We start from the raw sequence: 23,088 nt of genomic DNA, 5'->3' as shown, positions 1-23,088 counted from the left end.
ACAAAAATAAGCTGGCTGCAGCTGCTACACATTTAGCAACAGGGCACATAAGGGTCACTTCAGGGACTGAGTGCTGTGATGGATGGACAGAAGGATCTGTTTGCTCTACTGTAAGTTTCACTGCAGTCCCATTCACAAACTGGGCTAGCTTCTCCTGGCACATATGGAAAACCTGACATGGAAGCACTGAGACCTGCCCTGTTTCTTGTCACACAAATGACCTCTTCTGTATTGCTTTGGCTGTGTCTGCACAGGAGCTGCAGTAAAGCCTGCCTTGCAGGAATTCTTCTATGTAACATATTACCAAACACAAACTCCATGTTGATAATGTAGAATTCACAAATTTCCTTCATTAGCTGAAAGGTACCAGTCTATTTGAAAGAAGAAGGTTGTAGTGCAGGGAGCAGGTACAGAAAATTGTATGCATGCTTCCCTGGGTCTTCTCCATAATAACACAGAATGGAAAGGCATTACTTTCCTGCTGCTCTAAACACCCATAGCAAAATGACTGGAAAATCTAAGGAAGAAGGAGGATATTTTATGGTCATGAATTGGCAGCATTGCCTAGCAACATAATCTGCATTGGTCTGTCCATGAATAAGCAAGTAAATAAATGTAAGAAAGTGTCATCATAAATTGAAAATTAAAAAAACCCCCATACAACAAAAATAAATAAAGAAAAAAAAACCCACTCTACAACCCAGATACCCTAAGATGCCATTGCCCAAAATAGCCTGCAGAACTGCACTAGTTCCTAATTTCATTAGAAACAGTTTGCCTTGGAATTGATGCTTGCTGGAAAGTGCTTGCTGCCACGACTTTGTGACCAGAGGATGGCAACAAATTTAAAGTCAGCTCAGTTAAATCCATTTAAGCCCCATATCTCTTCTCCTGAAATAAGATGTTTCTGCCCCAAAAAGCTGTGCTGTAATGGTTGGTATCACTGTTAAGCACAAAACATGCAACAAGCACATTGGATCTCAATGATGATGAGCCTGAGACATAATTTCTTGTGAATAATCAAGATTTGAGTTAGGGAACAGCATTTATATGTCAGAGGAAGGAGGAAGAGAAGCCTACTTCTGCTGCACGTGTAAATGAGGCAGCTAGAAAACACTGTAAAACACTCCCTGTTTGCAGCTTACCCCACACAGTCTTTAGAGCAATTGAAGGGAAACTGGAGTTGCTTTTCTATTGGAGCCTTGTAAGAACTGTCAGGAAAGTTTAGTGTAGAAAAAACTGAAAAAATTATCTCTCTTATCCACCAACATTTTAGAGATGACAAAACATAAAAACCCAACAGCAAAAAGGATCTTATTTATTAGTGAAGACCAGCAGCTCCCCCCAACCTATGTATGTAGTATTCCACAAATCTAAGAAATAAGTTGTCTAAATCCAATGCCATTATAAAGACTAATACACACAGAAGCTAAGAAAATAATCTATATTTCTTTCCTGAAACCCCAGCTTCAAATTTTCCTATTTCATGATGTTTTATCTGATGTTTGAACTAATCTTTGATAGCTATGCCGAAATACATTTTCATTTTGCATATACCTCAATAAGCTTCCTTCTGCCTCCCCATCTCCCAGATCTTGAATCTGATCAGCCATGAGGCATATCAGTAGTTTGACACAAACGTTTATTTTCAGAGCACTCTTGGTGCAATGGTAACATCCATTCCTGTGTTCATATAGAAAATAGAAACTAGTATTTTTTATTAACTTTCATTTATTTTCTTCCAACTAAAAAAAAGCAGACCAGGACTTCCTCTCCCTCCCTTTTTAATGAAGGGCTATATCCCAGGAATTGTTTTAAACCCCAAGGAGTTAAAGGAATAAGCAGAGGAAAAAACACCTCTGTTCTTGAAATTCCTCATAGCATACAGCATTGTTGCAATTGCAACATGCAGTTCCTGCACTAGAAGGCACTAATTCCAGTGCCATATGGCTTCAGAATCTCATTACACTGATCTGCTTAAAGTGATTTCTTAACGGACAAGCAAAACATTTTTGGTCACCTTCAGCAGAGAGAAACAATTCTGCCACTGTTGACGCACATGAACTCCCACGCAAACTGCCAAAAGCAGGAGCGAGCAGTGAAGATCAAGGGACAACCTTAGCCAAGGAACTTTCGTTGTCATCTCAAAGCTGTGAAGACATCAAGGGTATTCAAGGACCATTACCATCATTTAAAAAAAAAAAAAAAAAGGAAAGAAAATCCAAAACTAATAAACAAAACTGCAGATGAAAAGAAACCCCCAAGCCAATGACATCACTGCTGGATTAGACAAGATTCTCAGAAGATCAGGAGAGAAGCAGAATCTTCACAGGCCAAGCAGTGGGCACAAATTGTTGCTGCACCTGCAGGGTTTATTTTACCTGGCTCTCTTGATCTCTGCAACTAAGAGCAGATCACCAAGAACAGAAGGCATTTCTGTCCTGCTAGGTCTCTGCTTGGCAAGATAAAGAAACAGATCCCAGAATTACTAAAGTGTAGCTGGCACAGGGGTACAGAGTAGCTGGATCCAGGGTTCAAGCTTGGATGCAAAGTTATTCCAGTCTTGACGATGAAAATAGTTACAGATCTACATGAGACCAAGAGCCTTTCTGAGTAATCTACCCAGAACATAAATGGCTCTTGGCTTAGAGTCATGGGAATAAACTGAGAGACAAGTAAATACAAAAGAAATACAAGAGAGAGACACTGGATAATGCAGAGAAGGCTGTGATCTATAAAACCAGGCTTGTCAGATCCCCATTCTCCAGCTCCTAAACCCTATAACCAGTGCATGGGCAGTCTTTGTGTCATGACCCTCCAGCAGCACCGTGACAGCTGGAAAGCACAGACTGAACATTTAGAAGGGAACATGTTTTTTCCTCTCTGTACTCTGCCATTGACACACTGAGTCACCTCCGGGGCATGGTAACCCTGATCCTTGCTGTCATCCAGACCACTGCATTCACTGCACTATTCCTCTTTCTTTCCCCCTTCACCTTTTTCCCCCTGCAATGAACCTCTGGAGCATTCCCAGTGCAGAACAGCTCCTGGATCCATGCAGCCAAGACCACCAAGACAGCTTCTTTCCCTGAGGAGCAGCTGTACACATTCCCTGAAACAGCTTTTTTTTTTTTTGTTTTGAAACACATAAAGGAGAACTAGAAAGACACAGGGATAAAAATATCATCTGTGAGCATCACAAGGGCTGTTGATACTCCAGGCTTTTGGACACAAGCCAAATGCTAGCTGAACAAGAAGAAAGAGCTTCTCACATTACAAAGTACAGTAAAGGCCTTTCCAATGTTTTCTTGCCATCTCTCAAGCACTCAACATCAGTTACCACAAGGGGTAGGAAACTCGGCCTTAGGGACTATTGATTTTTCCCTGTTTGCCTGTGTGTGCACTGAGGTTCACTCAGTCACTCTGGGCAGCCCACAAGGAAAAAGAAGCTCTTGTAGAGACTTTTCTGGATGCTGCTTCGCCTGACTGGGCTCTCAGCTGGCAGATACACGTCAAACACACTCCTTTAACATCCCCCAGGCAGGGCTTGTGTTCATCTAGGGAACTGAGGATAAAATCAGTCAAAGAGGAGTTATTCCCTCTGCTCTGGCAATTGTGAAGTACACGTCCTTTTTATTTTCCCCAGGAGAGGACTGCTGTCAGAAACCAGAGGTCTGTCCTGAAGGACCTGTCCACACAGGCATTTCTCTGTGCTGAGCACCAGCAAATGAGAAGCTGGAACACTTTCCTCTGTGTGCATCCACAAGTGCAAACACACAGGGCAGCTGGATGCTTGCACACACCCACCCAGGTAACAGGAATTTGTCCTGTTCAGTGCATTGTACTGCAGAGCTGTTCCTTCCTCATGCCCACTCACAGCCTGAACCCCTGCACCATTCCCAGCCCAGTTTACCCACCCCAGCTTTGTCTCTAAGCCACCAGCTGTAACACATTTAAGAAAGACACAATCTCTAGGGTGATTTCCCAAGTCACACCAAAGCCTGATGTGAAGCAGGAAAATACAGGTATGGATAATCTACTAGCAAATGCACTGGTGTGCACCATATGTGCCCTTCCTTCACCTCTCTCCACCTGCAGCACTGCATCACACACCAGCACGGCAGGGTAAGATGTTGCCACACACAACCACACCCTCAGTCCTCTCCCTCGCCTCCTCAGCCAGCACTGTTATTGGGTTTTGTTATCATACCCAATCTTGAATATGTAAATAGGATAAATTTACAGGAAACAAAGTTTCAGTCCTTTGTCAAAACCAGGCAAGAGCTGCTAAAATTATATGGAAAAGGGCCAGCTGGGATAGAAGAAGCATGAGCATGAAAGCCTCATTTCCTTTCATACCAAGACTAAAATTATTAATGGATCTACATTAACAGGCAAGTATGCCCACACAGTAAAAAAAAAAAAAAAAAGACATCTGTAAATCAGCTTCAGGTGCAGAAAGAGGATAGAGCTGCACCTGAGTGAACTTTTCCTACAGGAAGCAGCACAAGGATTTTTCTGCAACATCACACTAATGTTGTGACCTCCCCTGTCAACTCCAAGCATCCCACATGCAGCATTCACGTGCTGGGAGGTGCTGAGCATTGTCTGCACATGGTTAGACCTCCAGCCCACATGAAATAAGGGCAGTGCTTTGACTTCAACAGCACCATTGACTTAAATTGCCTAAAGCTGAGTGGTGCAGTGTTTTGATGAGATAAGAAATTGCTCTTTAGTCTGTCAGGAAACCTCATCACAAATGCTTTCTGCTGACCAGCAAAGATTAACTCAATAAAATGTATCTAAATCCCACATCCGTTTATGGACCTTAGTCCCAGCACAAGTTCACTTCATGGCATGTAGCACTAAATAAAGCTTTGTGCTTCTCCAGTGAGTCTCAGCTGAGAACTCTGGCACCACAGAGAAATTGTGGTGTTTCATTCTCCCATGAAACAGACTATTTCCTTTCTAATTGTCAATAAAAGAATACAGTTTAAGAAAAATATTTTTGCTTAGGTATATTTGAGAATGCATCTGAGAACTATTTGAAGAAAGCTTGTGGGGGGAGGAATAATTTCATCTAAAGTTTGCCCCACAAGAGCCTAAAAATTGAGAGGAATGTGCTAAAAGTATATATCCACACATCTCCCACTGGCTTGTGAGCCCTTTGAATTGGCTTAACAATAATTTCACCTTCTCTTTAACCGCTTCTTTGCTGCTCCTTAGTAGCATAAATGCACATAATTCTACACAATATTTTCCTGTCTCTTTAAATATACTTGTTTCAAGAATAGCAATCAATTGTAAAACAAAAAAAAATCCAATATTTTTAATTGTACCAGAAGCATTGTAAAAACACACTAGTGAACTTTAAAATCCCAATACAAATAATGAAGCATAAGGAAAAATTCTTCAGCTGGGAATTGAATCCCAAGATACAGTTTGTCTAAGATCAATTGCAATCACTGCAGTAAAGCTAGAAAATAAAGAAATATCTACTAACACACTAAGAAATATCCCTTTCTTGATTGTAGACTTAAGCATGGCACATACAGCCAATGCTATTTTATACCATTTCATTAAAATGTATTTCTCAATGTTATTTTATACCATTTGTAGATATCCCCATCTTTCTAACATTGAATTTAAAATAGAGTTTTGCTCATTAAGATCTTGCAGCATTGTCTGCATCAGTCTAATTACTACTGCACACACATTCAGGGTCAGCAGGCCTCATAGTGAAGACTGCTGAACTGAAACCGCTAAGAATTAACTGATTTGTTAAAATAAAAACAAGATGCTAACAAGGAGTTTTATAATCAGCCTCAGTGACTGATTCTAAATATCAGCACTGGCAGTGGACATGCCAGGTATTTTAGAGCATGTGAGCTCTGTTGAGAGAGTACTTTGCATTTGGCAGCAGCATGGAGTCAGGGTCCTGAGTACTCTGGTCAGTCCAAACTGCCAGAGCATTCTCACTTGAGGCTTCCATCAACACATCCTCTACCCAGTGCTTCAACTACTGCATTTAGGAGGGTCCCCAGTGCCTTCCCCTTATGCTGTGGGCGATGCTGTTTTCAGATGGTTTCTCTGCTGTTCCTGACCTGCAGTTTAAACTTGTTAGATTGATTTAGACCTGATATATCATTTGAATGTCTCCATCTTTGCTCAAGTATTGTAGGACAGCTCTCAGGGGCGTGAGAATGGGCATACTAATGCCAGTCTTATTTTTCTGTAAGGTATATTCCTAGGTTTCATATTTGCTGGCAGATGTTTAAGACTTTTAAGAACTTCTGTAGTGTTTAATCATGTTATCAAAACTACAACAGATTCTCACATTTGCTGAAGGAGAAGTTGTTATAAGATTAGGCTTTCCTATATTTTCTACAGATTAAAATAAACAGATGTGTTTACTCCTAAATAGGAAAATGGATTTTATGTGAAACTTCAACTATTGTTCCTAAAAATATCAAGAATACACACGTAGTCAAGTGATGTTCTCCTATAGTATAACCCAGTTTGGATGGAAAGCTAAAATAGAGAATCTAGGTACCCCATTTTCAAAGGTTCAGCTCCCAACTCGCTGTTTATCTCTGGTGACCTCGATTCTCTCTGAATTAGTGCTTTGCATGCAGATACTGTTGCCACAGGAGCGGGGAGATGAGCCAGCTCTGGGGGCTTGGGCCGGGAGCGGGTCTCTCTGGGGCCGGGAGCGGGTCTCTCTCTCGGGCCGGGAGCGGGTCACTCTCGGGCCGGGAGCGGGTCTCTATGGGGCCGGGAGCGGGTCTCTATTGGGGCCGGGAGCGGGTCTCTCTCGGGCCGGGAGCGGGTCTCTATGGGGCCGGGAGCGGGTCTCTCTCTCGGGCCGGGAGCGGGTCTCTCTCTCGGGCCGGGAGCGGGTCTCTATGGGGCCGGGAGCGGGTCTCTATTGGGGCCGGGAGCGGGTCTCTCTCGGGCCGGGAGCGGGTCTCTCTCTCGGGCCGGGAGCGGGTCACTCTCGGGCCGGGAGCGGGTCACTCTCGGGCCGGGAGCGGGTCTCTCTCGGGCCGGGAGCGGGTCTCTCTGGGGCCGGGAGCGGGTCTCTCTCGGGCCGGGAGCGGGTCACTCTCGGGCCGGGAGCGGGTCTCTCTGGGGCCGGGAGCGGGTCTCTCTCTCGGGCCGGGAGCGGGTCTCTCTCGGGCCGGGAGCGGGTCTCTATGGGGCCGGGAGCGGGTCTCTCTCGGGCCGGGAGCGGGTCTCTCTCTGGGGCCGGGAGCGGGTCTCCACCCCGCGCCCTCCGGAGGCTCCTCCGCGAACAGGCAGCGCTGGCAGCTCCTGAATCTCTCCAGCAACGGAGAGCAGCTCCTGGGTACCAAACCCTGCAGAGCCATCACATCTCTTGGAAAAGGGGCTTGAAGGAAAGAGGCTCCTCTGCCCAACTCTGTAACATCCTGCCTTTCAGTTGATCCGGGAAGGGTCTGGCCCTATCCTTGAGGGTCTGGGGCAGTGGGAACTGCAGTCTCAAACGGCGCTGCTGTGCCCTCTGCTGCCTTTCCCCTGCGGCAGAAGATGCTGCTCTGGCACAGCTTCTTCCTGGGACCAACCCATGCACACACCCCGTCCCCAGGCAGCAGCCCTGCTCTGCTATCCTGCTGGAAAGAGGATTCAGGGGATAAGTGCTTGTGTTTCATTTCTGCTTCTCATTGCTGGACTGGGAACACCTCTCACAGCAGTGACATCTCAGCTCTGAAGGGGACAGTGAAGCAGGCAGTGTGTGGCCTGTACAGAGCTGCTGCTGCAGATATTGGGGTAGAATGGGCGCAAACTATCACTGACAAGCTCCTCTTTTCTCAGTCCAACCACTTCTGCTCCTCACAGGGCACTTGCTGCCAGCTCTCCTGCTCCCATTCAAGATAACATGATGCACAAGGCTCTGTGTACAGCCAGGGTGTAATTCAACATGATCCAAAATGACAATTGCACATTGCTGAAACTGCATTCTCCCCTAGCTGAAAACAAAACCAGGAAGATGGATTTTTATGAGCTATCAACAAAAATTAGTAAGAAGTTTACCTCAAACTGAACTGTGACTTCAAAGCCATCTGTGAAGCCTTTCCTGGTTTTATCAATGTGGAAGGGGAAGAGATACTAGACACAGATAACAGTACAAATATCTGAGACAGATGAAGTGGTGAGAATAGTTTAGAATCTCTCATTTAAAACAAACAGGAGGTCTGTTTTCACAGAATAAGCTGATCACCATTACAAGAATTAATCAGGTTTTCCTAGGAACCTTCAGGCACCAACAACTGGCATGTAATTGCCAGAGCTCTCTGATCAGTTATGCACCTGCTTACAGTTCAGGGTCATGCTAAGGCCACAGCTATTTCAGTTTGAAATAACCTTTTCTCTTGATATTGCAAGATCAATAGCATGGCTCCTATGTATGTCATCAGTTTTGGCTTTTATGCCGCAAACACCAATATTGATCCCTTCAAAAATTAAGCCTTGGCTTCAGAGACCTCTGAACCACATGTAATGGTTAACAGTGAACTTCAGACTCAAAGGGGGGACATATTTATAGTCATGCTTTGTTTGGTGAAGGATTATTGATTGATAACAAGAAGCAAACTCTCCTGATAGTAATACTGGCCACAGCAATTTGGTGAGAATATGAAATTCATACCAGACAAAAATGCATTTGAAGTGTTAAAGTTGTAACATATATGATTAACAGGCAGCATATTCAAACTTCTCACATCCAAATAACCAAATTTTAATTTATCATTGCTCCTAGAGCTGCATGTGTTTGCTGTGGTTCTTTCCTCAATACCTGTCTGTCAGCCTGTGCACATCCTTGGAAAGTTATAATTAAACTTGAGATATTGCACAAATAACAATTGGAGATGCCAATAACTGTGGGCTAATTGCCTACCTATGTATAAATAAAATTCTTATAGGTTTTGGAATTTAAAGGCAAAAGTCACTCTCCTGAAATACTGAAAAGCACCGTCTCTGGGTTTAGATTTTCTTCACCTCTTCACATTGAACCTGAAGTGGTTTTCCAATGTAAAATGTGAGTACAAAATCTCTGAAGCTCAAGGCATGTAAGAGGAGAGTCAGATTCTATCAACAGCTGTTGCCAGGCAGCCCACAATGCTGTACATCAGCATTGTTTGTCTTGTATTTATGTCTTGGAACTGCAGATAACCGTTCCTGTATCTGGGGCCAGCTGTAGACAATTCATTGCCCAAGGGAAACTGGAAATCACATAGCTCACGGTCATGCAGAGGAAGCAAGAGCTAAATGGTTTGCAGCCCCTCATATCTTGTTGCCCTGGGCAACAGTCTGCAGAGTGGAAGTGGCAGATTCAGCCTTCCTCATATGAATTCTGTAATTTATGTTGTTAATATATGGATTGATACTATGACAGCCCCTCTGTAGTACTATTGAGGTGCTCATGCATTAGGTGATACGTGTGCATGCATAAACAAGTCTCAGGATAAGAGCTGCTGGTTTCCATCCAAGATCTTTGAGACACATATGGAGGTAACTGGAAGCACAGAGATTACAGGTTGCACTCACGGATGTAGGGAATCTGAATCCAGATCCTCTCAGCATGGCTTTCCTTGAGCTGTGACAAACTAACTCGGATCCTCATATGAACCCAGGACAATGCTGACAGTAAGTGCTAACTCTGTGCTGCCTCTTACAACTATTTGCAGCAGGGGCTACAGCTGGGTCAGCTACATTGAGTGCACTCAGACAAAAATATCTGGTCCCATGGAGTGCTGAGTACCAGCAGTTCCCCATATTCATACAAAAATAAAGAGCTCTTTGCACCTTTCTGAATCAGAGCCACTTTGTTGTATTATTGATGACAGACGATTTCCCATCACCTCTTTGCAATGTTTCATAGGATTTTGACTTCTGCAAAAATTTAACCTTTACTCCCATGCTTGAGTAATCCAGGTCAGTGAATTTTAAAATAAATATAACATTGGACTAACATTCCAAAAAGGACCTTTGTGCATCTGTTTGAACTTCCATAAAATCACCTTTGCATTTGCTGTAATAGTCTTGCACTTATTGCAACTGAGTCCCCAGAGAACTTCATCTGTGTTGCATTCGTGTACCTCTGGAATCAGGGAAGCTCTGCAGATAGAAGAGAGGGCTGGACTGACTGCCTTGAAGGGCTGAGCAAGCCTCTGTGTGCTCAGAGCAGGAGAGCTACTACAAGATGGTAGTACCTTATACAGGAGCCAAATCATGGGCACAATCCACCTTTGAGACAGGCAGAGTAATGGTACTGAAGTGAGTAACAGTCTCCATGAAGGCATGGACACTCAGTGCTTTGGCTGTGCTTGTTTAGCTCCTGAGTGCCCAAAAAGGACTCAAAGGACATGACAGCAGTGATTTTGGAACAACACATTTTCAACAACATGCCAAGCACGATGCACAGCAGGTGGAAAGCTGCTCTTGAGCAGGAGTGTGGGTGTGGGTGTATGCATGTTGTGCTGGCAAACAAAATAGACAATGATTTCATGACAGCATGGATTATTGATCCTGGTAGTCTGTCCTTCCTCTGGCCATTTTTTGGGGGATATTGTACTGTACTGTCAGGTCCCTGAAATGGCTAGAAAAGATGGAGACAGGACACAGCAGCTTTGTAACCTAAATCTTTGGGTCCATGGATATTTACGATTGTCTGTCTCAGTTCAGGACAGACATAATACAGCGCAGGAAATAATAGAAAACAGGATGAATGCAGAATTATATTCAGAATAATTCATTTATAATAAATTATTTGCAGGCCTCTGCTGAAAAGGCACCAGCCTTCTGCAATGCTGTACTGCAAAAGACAAGAAGTAAGTGCACATAAATGTAGTGTACTTCACCCTTGAATGAATGCTGTTGCTTCAAATTTTACCAGCCTGAATTCACATGCTGGACATGGCCCTCCTCCAGTACATGAGCTCAATCATTCCTCAGAGGCAGTTATGCTTTTTGACTCACAGATCTTATCTGTGTTGTGCTTACATGACAGTGGATCTTGAAGATACTGTGATCTCAACCCAATTGTCCTCTACACATCTGTCCCCACGCCAAAGTGGGCCTGCTGCCCTTTGCTCCACTAAACTCATGAGCTTTTTACAGTGTTCCTGCTCCCTAAGCAGTACCTCCTTCCATGCCATGACTTACAGATCACTTAAGGTATTTACAACTGATGTTTTTCCATCTATGCATGTAAGAGTTGGCTGTTTCTTCACCCTATCTCCCTTCTGTTCCTTGGTTTCAGTTCTGGCAGCATCTGCTGCACTGGTTAGTGTGAGTCACTGATTAGCAATGATCCATGTGCCATGTTATCTCTTTCACATCATTCTCCAACATTTTCTCATGTGAGCAGGATCAGGCAGCTTTGCAGAGAATTCAGATTGCTGCCAGTCATTGACCCACTGACCACCTGGCGCAATCCAGATGTTACTGTGCTGAACTCTAAAGGGAGGTACAAGAAGCCTGGCCAGCCTGGCCTTTAGCCTGGCCTTTTAACAGCAAAACATGTTAACATAAAACATGTATGGTTGGTTTCTCTTCTCCCAAACACTTGAACACAAGCCCAGTTCTGAAGAACAGGAGAAAATATACACACAGGACTAGTATCATGTACCACACACTGTGCTGTCAGGATTATTTTAGCAGTCACCTGGGCTCCATTCAGAAAAGTTCATCCTAGATCAAATACTAAATCCAGCCTTGGGACTAAGAGAGGCCTCAAACGTACAGAACAGGGGAAAGAGTGACAGTAATGGAATTGATTAGCTTATTTTCTACTCAATGAGATGACCTGGTGCTGCAAGTACCCTCCCTCCTGTTTCCCTCAGGGAGAAGTCCTCTCAGGGGGACTCTTGCATTTAGACACCATATGGAAGGCGAGAAAAAGGAATTAAATAAAAGATGAGGCAAGGGATGGAAAAAAGTCCTTGTATTTAACGAGTTGCCAGACAATGTGATAGATGTTAGCTTAGTTTAATTTCCAGTGAGGCCATCAGGACTCCCCTCTGCCACAGAGATGGGAACAGACGGGCTCCTCTCTGCCTCCTTTTGGTCCTATTTGCTTTTTAAGCTTGCGCTTTAGCAATGCAGAATGGTCACTACTGCCTGCCCTGTTAGCAAGCAATGACTTCTGCCAGCACCAACATTTCTCATTATGCCTGACTTAGAGACCTCACACAGGAGGAGGTCCCGCACTTGCTTTGCCCTGGAGATTCCTCCCACTTCCTCCTTCCAGGTAACCCAGGGCTTGCCCTGGAGTGTTTAAGAGCAGACCTGGAAGTGCCACAGTCTGACTAGCTCATTGAATGATGGTGCCATTTTCCCCTTGCTTTTGACCTCATTAAGCTACCTCATTCTTTATTAAAAATTTGTTATTTGATAGCCAACCCTCTCCCTACCCCCCAAAAATAAAACTGTGCCAAAAAATAACCAAAACCCAAAACCCCAGGACCCAACAAAAGACTACTATATAGTGTTAGCAAGAGCCTGCTGTGGAAGTCAGAGATTTCTGCTTTCTGCTCCACTAAAACTGCCAATAGAGGGCTAACAGGCCTGAAACATAGGAAGCATCAGGAAAATCATGAGAAGAGCTGACCCAAACAGCAAACAGACAGACTTCCTTTAAGCTGAATCTTGTATCCTGGAATAACTCATTTGAGTCCCAATTATTTTCCAGGTGCTAAAAAATGAACTGCAGAAGCCAGTAGAGCTTCTAAGAACCTGGTGCCTGGCAAGCACAGCTGTGAAAGGGACCATAGGAATCATGACTACTAACAGCTAAACTTGGATCCTGCCACCTGACTTTCCTTTACTAATTGCTTTGTGTGTTAAACACTCCTCCATGCCAACAGGCAAACACCTACAAGTCATTACTAAGGTAGATTAGAAAATAAAGGACTGCTGTAGCATTAGATTTAACAGCAACAATGCAGAGGTTTTTGAAAGAGAGAGTGACTGAGAGATTGACAAATTGGATCACACCTCAGGTCCATCCAGCCTAGTTCCCTGTTTCCAACAGTTGCCATCACAACATGCGTGAGTAGAAAGTGTGAAAACCTTGCAGTAAGCAGATGGTGGATAGCTACTCCTATTCCCTTTTCTCCCCAACATCCTGGTCTCTTCCTGGCATGAGAATGAAAGCTCAGAGTGTAACAGCCAGTTTTGGGGAGGGTATCAATAAATGTGAAAACAGGGCTGTAAGCAGCCTTGGGGCTCTGCATGGCTCTCCTTAGGGCACACCACTCTGAAAGAAATTAGCAATAGTATCACACCCAGATATTGCAAGGTTTTTTTTAAATCCTGTCAAGGATGCCAGGATCACATCCCATACAAAAAAGTATTCACCTAAAATAAAAGATGGAATGTAGAAGAGGGACATCTCTGAGCTACTCTCTCCTGAAACTGAACCAGCCTTAACGCATGCTACTGCTTCTGGTAAGCTCTTTAGTCACCTCTGTCTTTCTGAACATGAGGCCAACCTATCACATAAATATTTTGCCTTTAGACAATCTAGTGTTCTGGATCCCAGCTCATTGCAGTTTCTTACAATCTTTCTTTCTGATAAGGTCTCTGCAAACCAGATTAGAATGTGAGCTTTAAATAAGTCTGTGGTACTTGCAATATTCTACATCTTGGAAAGTGCACCAGGTATATCTGCACATTTGTAATGGATTTCTCTGAGAGCATACTTTCCACTTTTTCATGTGACTTCATGTCAATCTTCAGATACAAACTTTGCAGCATTAGCAAAACACTTATAAACAGTTCTATTAAACAGTTTCCAGTGAAACAGCTGCACAGAATAGGCCATATTGAATGGGGTAAAATTACTAACCATAATCTATGAACAAAAAAGTAAACAAGTAGCTTTTTTAAGCTGTGAAACTAAAAAAGTTAAATTGTTGTTATCTCTACTTTCCCACATTCCACCCTCCCACATGGAATCTCTGAGGTCTAATAGAATGAGTTTATTTTCCTTGTCTTCACTATTTTAATCTTTCTCATCAGATTCTATTTTTATATTTGGCATGAATTCAATATTTTCGACCTTTATCACTTCACCACGTTTGGTAAAAACTGGTCAACAGTTCAAAAGCTTTACTGGGGTACAAAGATAAAGACACAGATCAAAGCTCAATATTTTTACAGAAGTAGGTTAATGGAGAAACTTCACCCTACCATTTCTCATAAGCTTGAGATCCCAAGTAAATTTAGCAAACCCATTTCTCCACTTTTCTATTGTCATATATTATTGGGAATGCAGTGATTGATGCCCCTCCCATGCCTGTATATTATTTTGGGTAGGGAAATCTGGTGTGCTGTGGTCAATGGAGAGACCACTTTCCACTTGCTGTGCACCAGAAATCCCTTAGTAGAACAGAGACACAGAATCCGTGGTTCAAAAAGAGTTCCTGAAATGCATGAATGCTCTAAAACAAAGGCAAGAATTTTATGTTGCAGAGGAATTTGATTTGATTTGATTTAAGCCTTTGCATAGGAGTAGTAAAGGGTCTATTTGATATTGTACCTCAAAAGTTAACTTCCAAAAAAATCACTTTTTTGTGTCCTTGATGTGCACAGAAGCATATCAGAAACTTTTCAATTGTCTGTCCAGCTGTGACATATTAGATTATTTGTGGCTTTGTAGCATAAAGCAGATTCTGTGACTTGTGATGCTTAGCCACTGGCCTTGGACAAGTGCCAACTTGGGTTATTCCATTCTGCTGACCTAAATTCCTCTCACACAGTCAGGTGGATGCAGTATCATCCTTTGCTTCCTGTCCCAAATTGTAACACAGCTTCTCTTCATACACACAGGTATCTTACACCGCTCCTCAACTCTGGTGGTTAAGCCAGGAGTGATAGGAATTTACATACCACGGTTAACAGATAGGAATTTTAAGTCCAGAGATGTGAATCCTAAACTAAATTCAGTCATTGACTTTGCTTTTGATTTCCATGAAGCTGTTTGAATTCCTTTTTGTTTGTTTTTTTTCATAAAATGAGAGACTGCGGAAATATGAGTTTGTATAATCAGATGAAAACTGACACTAATGTATAGAGTTATTTCTTGTATATAACATTTGTGCAATGTAGTGCTTTCTGCAAATTCACATCAGTGCCTCTCCTACCAGGGACACTGACAGTCAGCTCATCTGGGTCCAGTTAACACGCGAAGGGGAGGAACTCTTACAACTTCATTGAGGATTATAGGGAGCCTCCAACAAAACCCCATCTCCCATGTGCTGTGTAATTCTTTAGTGGCAAGAGAGAAGCCAAGCTGCTGACCTTCTGAAATGGTTCACATTGGATGTGGCAGCTCCATCCTATCATAAAATCATTTTAAGAAAAATATCTGCAGAAAACGGGGCACTGGGTGGAGGTGCCTGTGTGTGCAGCTGTGCCCAGAACATTGCTCACACATAGCAAAGCTGGCATCAACTTCTGGGGGCCAACTGCCAAGTGTGGGTGGGTAGTGAGAGCACAAAAGCCTATTCCTGTGGGATTTGCAGGCTGGAAGAGCTGTACATGTTCCCACAGGCAAACAATCCTGCAGTCAGCACCACCCTGCAAAGCTCTTCCCTCCCCACCACAGAAGAGCTCCCACCTACCCAAAGGACACACTTTTTCCAAAATTGATGAGTGTTTCCCCAACACCTCCCAACAAACAAGTTCAATGAAAGTAGGGTAAATTAAAAAAAGACTCTTGACGCAGTTTTGGTAACAAGATTGGGTAGTGTTGCTGCTAAATCACAGATAGTAAGCAGAAAGCTTGCTAGCATTCACAAACTACTCCTTTCCTAGGCACCTGTGGTGGCCCCATTACCTCATCCACACCAGGACAGTCAGGACTAATCCCAGGGAGGCTGAGGGAGCACAGGGCTACTTAAGAGATCTAATTTGGTCCTCTGTACTTTCTCAAGATGTGCTATCATGCAGATTGGTACTAGAAAAGTACCAAGTTAAGAGAGCTACTGTGGAGGAGGAAAATACCTTCAAAGCTTTGATTTTGACCCAGGTGACGTAGGTACTGCATATATGAAGTCTGTAGCAGGATAAGAAGCTTTTTTTGCTAGAACATGAACTGTGTAACACAACATGAGTCAGTTAATGAGGGATCAAAACTTTTGCCCAGGACAGATAAGCTGAGCCCCAGGCAATTAATTATGTGACACTCTTATTGACACATTAAAAATAAAATAGTGTGTCATTACTTCACACAGACCAAAATGATCCTATAAAGGTTTTATTAAAAATTTAAAGGTCTTTCTTTTTAACATTCCCATAAAGTTCTTGTTTGGCATTTCACAAATTTTGTGAATAAATTTCTTCCCTCCTGCTCTTGGGTGAGCTGGGAGCTGTGCTCCCAACCAAGAGCTGGCTACATTTTAGAGAGTTTGAATCCCACCAGTCCAAGAGGCAATATGAGAGTGAGAGTTGTAAAAATACCAAACACTATAGATGGCCAGGGATCCCCTCAGTTTGCTAAGGCTGAGAGCCCTTTCAGTTGTTTGAGCTGTAAAGATTCCCAGTGAACATACGAGAGACCCCTTCAGCTTCCCAGGAATTATATTTCCAATGAACTACTGCTGATTCAGCTAAGGCACCCATGTTACAACTTGTGATACATAAATACGGTGCATCATCATTATGGGTTTGGAAGAAACATTTTCCCTTCAGCCAACAAATATTTTAATGTTCCTTTCTTATAGTTTTGCATGTGATTCAATAAAAAATGAACTCTGTCCACAAAAAGACAGGCAGACTCCACAAGTAGGGTCTGATTTGTAGGTTTTGAATGGCTGGGGAAATGGTGGAGTTATCCTTCCCTGATGGAAGCTGATCAGCTAAGCTCTTGTCTCAGTGTGGAATGGAGAAAACACTACCATCCATGATCTTTGCTCCTCTCCCGAGGACTGGCCTGCTGGTTGACCTCCAGGAAACCAGTAAGACTCTCTAGCATCAGCCCCATGACCCAGAAACCTCTCTTGAATTTAGCAGAGAACAGGGAAAAGGCTCATTAACATTTCAGTGTCCAGAATGACTTCCTATTAAACAATAGTATATTACACAGTAGGTAACATAATGCTATGTTACCTCTAACAAATACCTTCTGATTTCAAGGAGAGCCTTTAACAAGGATGATGGTACCTGCACTGAGTTTAACATGGAAACTTGAAGACATACGAATCTTTTTGGGTCTCCTGAAATACTTAATTAAAAAAAAAAAAAAAAAAAAAAAAGGAATATGCCTCATATTGAATTCCAAATCTTCATTTAAAAAATGTGAATTCACATAACTTCATGTCAATCTGAATTTGCACAATTGCAAAGCAATTCATGTTGGCATTACTGGGTCAAAGAACCTGCTGCTGCAAGCTCTCCTGGAAATCATGTTCTCTCTCACAAGCTCCTGCTGAGGTTATCCTGGAAAAGATTTTGGAGAGATGGGGCCTGGTCCTAAATATTTTATTGATTTTGAATCTGTTTTTGTGCTATTTCTTTAGGCAAGATACTGATTGCATGTGCTCTATTAAACTTAGTTAAGCTGCCATGGCTAATATGAAACCAAAGAATAATGTTGGTCTAAAACCTTATTTATATATTCTCTAAAAGCCAAATTTTGGTCACACGCTGTTTCATATATAAATTGAACAAAGCCAGTGACAAAGGCATCTCAGGAACCTGTACAACATCTTCAGCATTCACAGCACACAATCCATTGCAAACACTGACAGCTACAAAATTTGTTTCTATGCAATTCAACAAAAAATGTTCTGTTCTCTTTATGTGATGCAACACAGCTGCAATCTGCTTTAACTCAACTGTAGGTAACAAAAAGGGTCACAAAGGCATTTCTCAGCTGATATTTTAATCACCAGCATCTCTTACTGTCTTGCTAGTTTCAGGTTCCTCAGTCCCTGGTCATGCAGTCAGTCCCCAATGCCAGCAGGTGGGCATCCAGACCAGATGCATAAGGATGTCAGTGCAAAGTATAGGGCCTCACCTGTATTCACTGGCATTTGAATATTAGAAACAGTAAAACCAAGCCTGACATCGAGAAAAGCTTTTGAGATCCTGTCCTAGCACCATCCAGAAATCCTGAAACAGTAAAGGCCATGAAAAGATTCTCTGAGAATGGGCTGCTATTCCAGCATCACAAGCAAATGCACAGTACATTAGCGCTGCCGTTGCTCCAGCATCCTCCCACACCCACTTTTCTCCACCACCTCCCTGCAAGAATTGTGCTCGGGTATTTTACACAGATCACTTCACAGGTAGGACACGCTGCTCTTACTGTTCTTGCTTTTCAGAGAAAACATGCTTGAAAAACAAACCAACAATAAAAGGCTGTGTAATTGCCCAAAGCCGGGGATTCGAAGTCTGCTGATGGCTCCTGTTTCGCACACAGGTGTGATACCGTCACACAAAGGCAGCAGCACCTCCTGGGGGAACAGGGCTCCCAAATCCACACAAATGTAGTAAGAAGAAAAATAAAGATGCCTTACCCACATGGGTGATAACCGTAGTCAGTCGCTGGGTGAGCTCCTGATGTGACATCTCTTCTTCTTTTAGCCAAAAAAGCATTTCACACAGGGAACTATACAGCATCCAAAAAAAGATGCACTCAGAGTGGGAGGCTGCACACTCACTGCCTCACTTGCACACAAAGCAAGGACCACTCCCACGGCACGGCCCTTCCAGCTCTCACATCTTCTCTCAGCAGCTCACCTCTTCCAATTCGCCGCCATCCATACATGAACCTTGAAAATCTCCTTCCAGACGGGGACTTTGCCCCCCTTGACGGAAGGGAGCAGGAGGGTGGAAATATAAAATGGGGGGAAAGCAGACGAGTTGATTGCTTATGGCTTTTTTCCTCCCTTCTCCCGCGGATGAGGCAAAGGATAAAAAGACGAACCAGCAAGCAGATACCTTCCTCCAGGGAGACTTTTGGATGGTGATGCTGCGAGTCAGGGAAAAATCCTGGAGGTAGGAATGGCATCGGGAGGAGTGGAGCTGGCAGGAGAGCTCTAACAGCCGCAGCTGCTCTGCGACGCTCCCTTCACCAGCGCGCCTGGGAGCGGTGAACAACACGCACACAGCCCCTGGGGCCCGAGTGCCTTGCAGGCTGTCGTTGAGTGGAACCCCGCAATGTCTCCAGAGACCCTCCTTCCAACCCCTGTTAGAAACCCCTGCCTGCGGGGCCGCTTCCATGGAGGGGGAGGGGGGCACCGAGCGTTATGTGTGTGCTGTGGCCAGAGGCTTTGCTGCTCCACCTGCACGGACGGGATCCCTGGGATCCTGGCTGAGCCCACAGGACCCTCTCCAGCTGTATGTGTGCAAGCAGGGTGAATTAATCAGCCGTGGGTGCTGGGCAGGGCTCACCTGCGCTCGTGGGCAGGTAGGGAGGCACGGGTGGCCCTCAGTGGCCAGAGCAGGTCTGTGGGGAGCAGCTGCCCCGGGTGCCTGCGACACAGCTGAGCCTTGCCCGGACGCTTGGCTGCCATGGGGCAACGGGAAAGCTTCATCAACCCTGCCGGCCACAGATCCCAGCTGCGATCCGAGAACAGGGAGAGTAAGGCAGGCAAGGAAGAGAGAAAGGGTAGGACAAACCAAGGACTTGTATGTCTCCATTCCGTCCCTCTTTACATCTCATCCTTGGAAGCCTACCTGAAGGTCCACACAAGGTAATTCCAGAAACATGGAAAACTTACTGCACAGCTGAAATGGAAGAAATAAAAGAGAAGGGTGCAGCTGCCTTCAAGATCTGCTCTATTCCCACAGAATTAACTCAGCTCTAAATCCAGAACCCAACCCATCCATAGAGTTTTGCTTAAGTCCACCTTTCCAAGCATGCCAAAGAACTTGACAACATGTATGACCAAAGCTGGGGCTGTAAAACATCCCTGTGGGCTTGTCAGATCTTACAGCACAGTTAGTGAGGCTGTCCTGGTGTTGCAAAAAGATTTACCTCTGTGAAGAGAAAATCCTATAATCAGCTGGCTGACCTAAAAGCCAGTCTGAGCACCTGTGCTGCTGTCCTCATTTTTGGATGACTGAACAACTATGCCAAGAGGTTCCTTGCCTACTTCTGTTCAGTTAGTTTAACAGCAAATCTGTCTGAAAACATGAGAAAGATGATTTAGAACCACCCACTAGGTAACATTTTTGGATTAAAGCAAAAGCCTTTTTTTTTTTTCTGAGATCCAAATTTACTGCCTATCTAGGCAGTAAAGGTCACACTGCAAAGACCTCAACTAATGTTAAAAGGATTCCCCCAACCAGGGAAGAGATGCCATCACTGGAGAAAAAAAAAGTATGTGGGAAAGAGACTGACATCTAGCTATATTTTTGAGGGATTTGAAAGGTCTGGGATGCTTTATTTTTTTCCTGAAGGGTCACAGATGGCAGGTAGGAACATAGCACTAGAAAAGTCATCATGTTTCCCGACACTTAAATTTTTTTATTTTTTTTTTCTGCAGGAAGAGGCACTGTATAAGCCCATTCATAAATACACTGAAAAGCAGAGTAAAGGATTTGCTCTCACTACTCCTACAGCAAGCTGTTCAAGATCATCAAGGATAACTAAGAGCCTTTGTCTAATTTCTAGCTAGATTAATTCTCAGCTATTTTAATATGATATGCTCTTATACCAACATTGTTATTCAGCATCAGTAACTGCAGATTTGTGAATATTTTAAGATCCCTTTTCTCTTATTATTTGTTCTTGCTATGCTAATCTGCTTTCTAGCTTTCCAGCACACCTTCAATAGCTTTTGAACTTGTCAGTCAATTGCAATCAGGTTCAAGAGAGAGGAATTATCACAAGTTCACTGAAACTCAGCCAGGTGCACAATGTCTGAAAGGGGGAAGGATGCAGTAGGGACTCACTAATTAATCCTGGCTGCTCCCTGCCCAGCTTAAACTGTGGGGTGGGTTACATGGGATCAGTCCAAGGCTAAATGGGATTTAGTCCAAGTTATGGTGCTGTCCCTTCCTTATGATGTGAGTGATAACAAACAAAAAGGGGGAATTTTGGTGGGAAAGTTTGGGTAGCAGGACACAGCCATGGGATAGCAAACTCCATTTGTTTTACCAGTTACAGGATAATTTCTTTACACTGCCAAGATTCAGTGGTGCCTGTGTTAGAAAAAGGCTACTGTTTGTTAATTGTGTATATTGCCATTACAAATTCCCAAATGGAAGAGCCACTGGATGGAAGTAAAAAATATTGCAAAAGCATGGGTGATCCACAAACCCAAGTGGAGAAAGGGAAAAAATAGAAGCCTAGACTATAGGGATCTCTTGGAGACACAGAGAAATGAAAGCCCTGTATCTGTCACTTGAGGAATGGTTGCTGAAGTAACTTAGTCTATCAATGAGGTGGTAACAATTTCCAGTGCAGGGAATTTTTTTTTGTGACATTGAGCCAGTACTTTTACAATAAATACTGTCTTCCCCTCTGAAAGATAAAAGCCCTTGCTAATAAACATGTTGTAGAGGTACAGAGGATGATGATTTACATTCCAGGCAGGGATCTCACTGAAAACAGAATTAGGGGCTGGGTGAAAACACCATGGTTCCAATGCTAAGATGATGGCCAACAGGCAAAACAATTTGATTTTTCCATAGAATGACAGCCTGACAAATCACCAGCTCTTTATTAGATCTTGAATCAAACATCTGAGGCCAAAGCATTGTAAGCAATTCTAGTAAGCAGTAAATTGCACACTGCTAACAAAAAGTGTTTATAAGACTCTATGGCCTGACCAGTATAAGGGGAAACCCACAAAGGGGAAAAAATTATCTTTTCTTCTTTTTCATCTTACATAGCTATATATCTTCCTTCTGTCACTAAAAAACACCTAGTCAACTGAGTCTGAAGGGCCATTGAGAATTGAAATGAGATCCATCCCTGAAAATAGTCTATCTTCTTCACTGTCTTGATTATTTATATTTTCTCAGTCCTACATTACCTTCATAAATTCACCCATCTTTTAGTTTTTCATGAAAATCTCCTTCCAGAGCAATATTACAACCTTCTGGTGTACAGAGTGCATCTGAAGACATTTCCATAGCAGAAATAGAGGCAGGCTGATGGAATAACAGAGATGTTTAGAATCCCTCTACAAAGTTTCTTCCTTTGAAATCTTTGGTACTATTTTGATATCATACCCCTCCCTCTTTTGTCTCTAGACTGACTGATCCCTGTATCAAAGGCTGCAACTCAGTTACTTGCTGGGAAGAACTGGATCACTTTCGGCACAACTGGGAAAGGTAATTGCACTGTCACCACTTCTGGCTGGCTATGGCAGTACCTCAGAACCGCAGCACACTTCCATTAGTAGAAGAAACTGTTAAGTGAGTCAGATACTTCTTTGATTCACATGAAAAGAAGGCACCCAGAGTGCTGCTTCCTTTCTGGAACATCAGTCACATAGTAAAGGAAAATAGCACTCCATAGTTTAAGATTTTTTACTTATATTCTATTTGGAACACTTTAGCCAACAGTGCTTTTTCTTGGTTTTTAAGAGAGTCACAGTGCTGGTGCTTCTCTGCTGTTCTCAGCTTTCCGCTGGCCTCTTGGTCAGATCCTGTGACAAATCTGGGCTTCTCTGCCAAAACTTGCAGGAACACTTTTCTTCACACACAGCTCCCCTGACAATGCCTGAGGCTCTACCCTCACACTTAGCCTCTCACCTAAGCTCTGCAAAGCCTGACCTGCTTTGCCTCATATGCTGTTTCAGTTACTTGAAAAGGAGCACATCTCCTTGTAAAATCTATTCTGAACAAAAAGAGACCACTGAAGACACAACACTAGTTTTAGCACAATTCTCTGCTCCTCCTGTCTTCTTCCCAATTGTAAACCTTTTTGTCAACATCATTTACATCAATCATTCATTTTCTGTGCTCCAGAACAACTGTCCTGACACAGGCTGGGGTAGTGGCCCATCTGTGAGCAGGACCATTCATATACCCTCAGGGAAGAGTGCATGATACAGGCCACTTAAAGAAATTATCTCTCTCCAGTATTTCCCTGTCAGATTGCACTGA

At 43.4% G+C, this 23,088-nt stretch overlaps 1 protein-coding gene across 1 annotated transcript in view; it reads right to left on the bottom strand.

Moving 5' to 3' along the window:
• The window catches only part of MCF2L2 (MCF.2 cell line derived transforming sequence-like 2), a 156,897-nt gene extending 137,757 nt beyond the window's left edge, over positions 1-19,140 (bottom strand). Inside the window, exon 1 of the mRNA XM_021543705.3 lies at positions 18,543-19,140. Coding sequence (XP_021399380.2) covers positions 18,543-18,645 — 103 coding nt within the window. The 5' untranslated portion in view covers positions 18,646-19,140. The remainder of the gene's footprint in view (positions 1-18,542) is intronic.
• Positions 19,141-23,088: the final 3,948 nt, after the last annotated feature.

Source organism: Lonchura striata, chromosome 10 (assembly GCF_046129695.1).
Source record: "Lonchura striata isolate bLonStr1 chromosome 10, bLonStr1.mat, whole genome shotgun sequence".
Lineage (NCBI taxonomy): Eukaryota > Metazoa > Chordata > Aves > Passeriformes > Estrildidae > Lonchura > Lonchura striata.
Note: the sequence above shows the minus strand (reverse complement) of the source record. Positions and strands in the feature narration are given on the sequence as shown.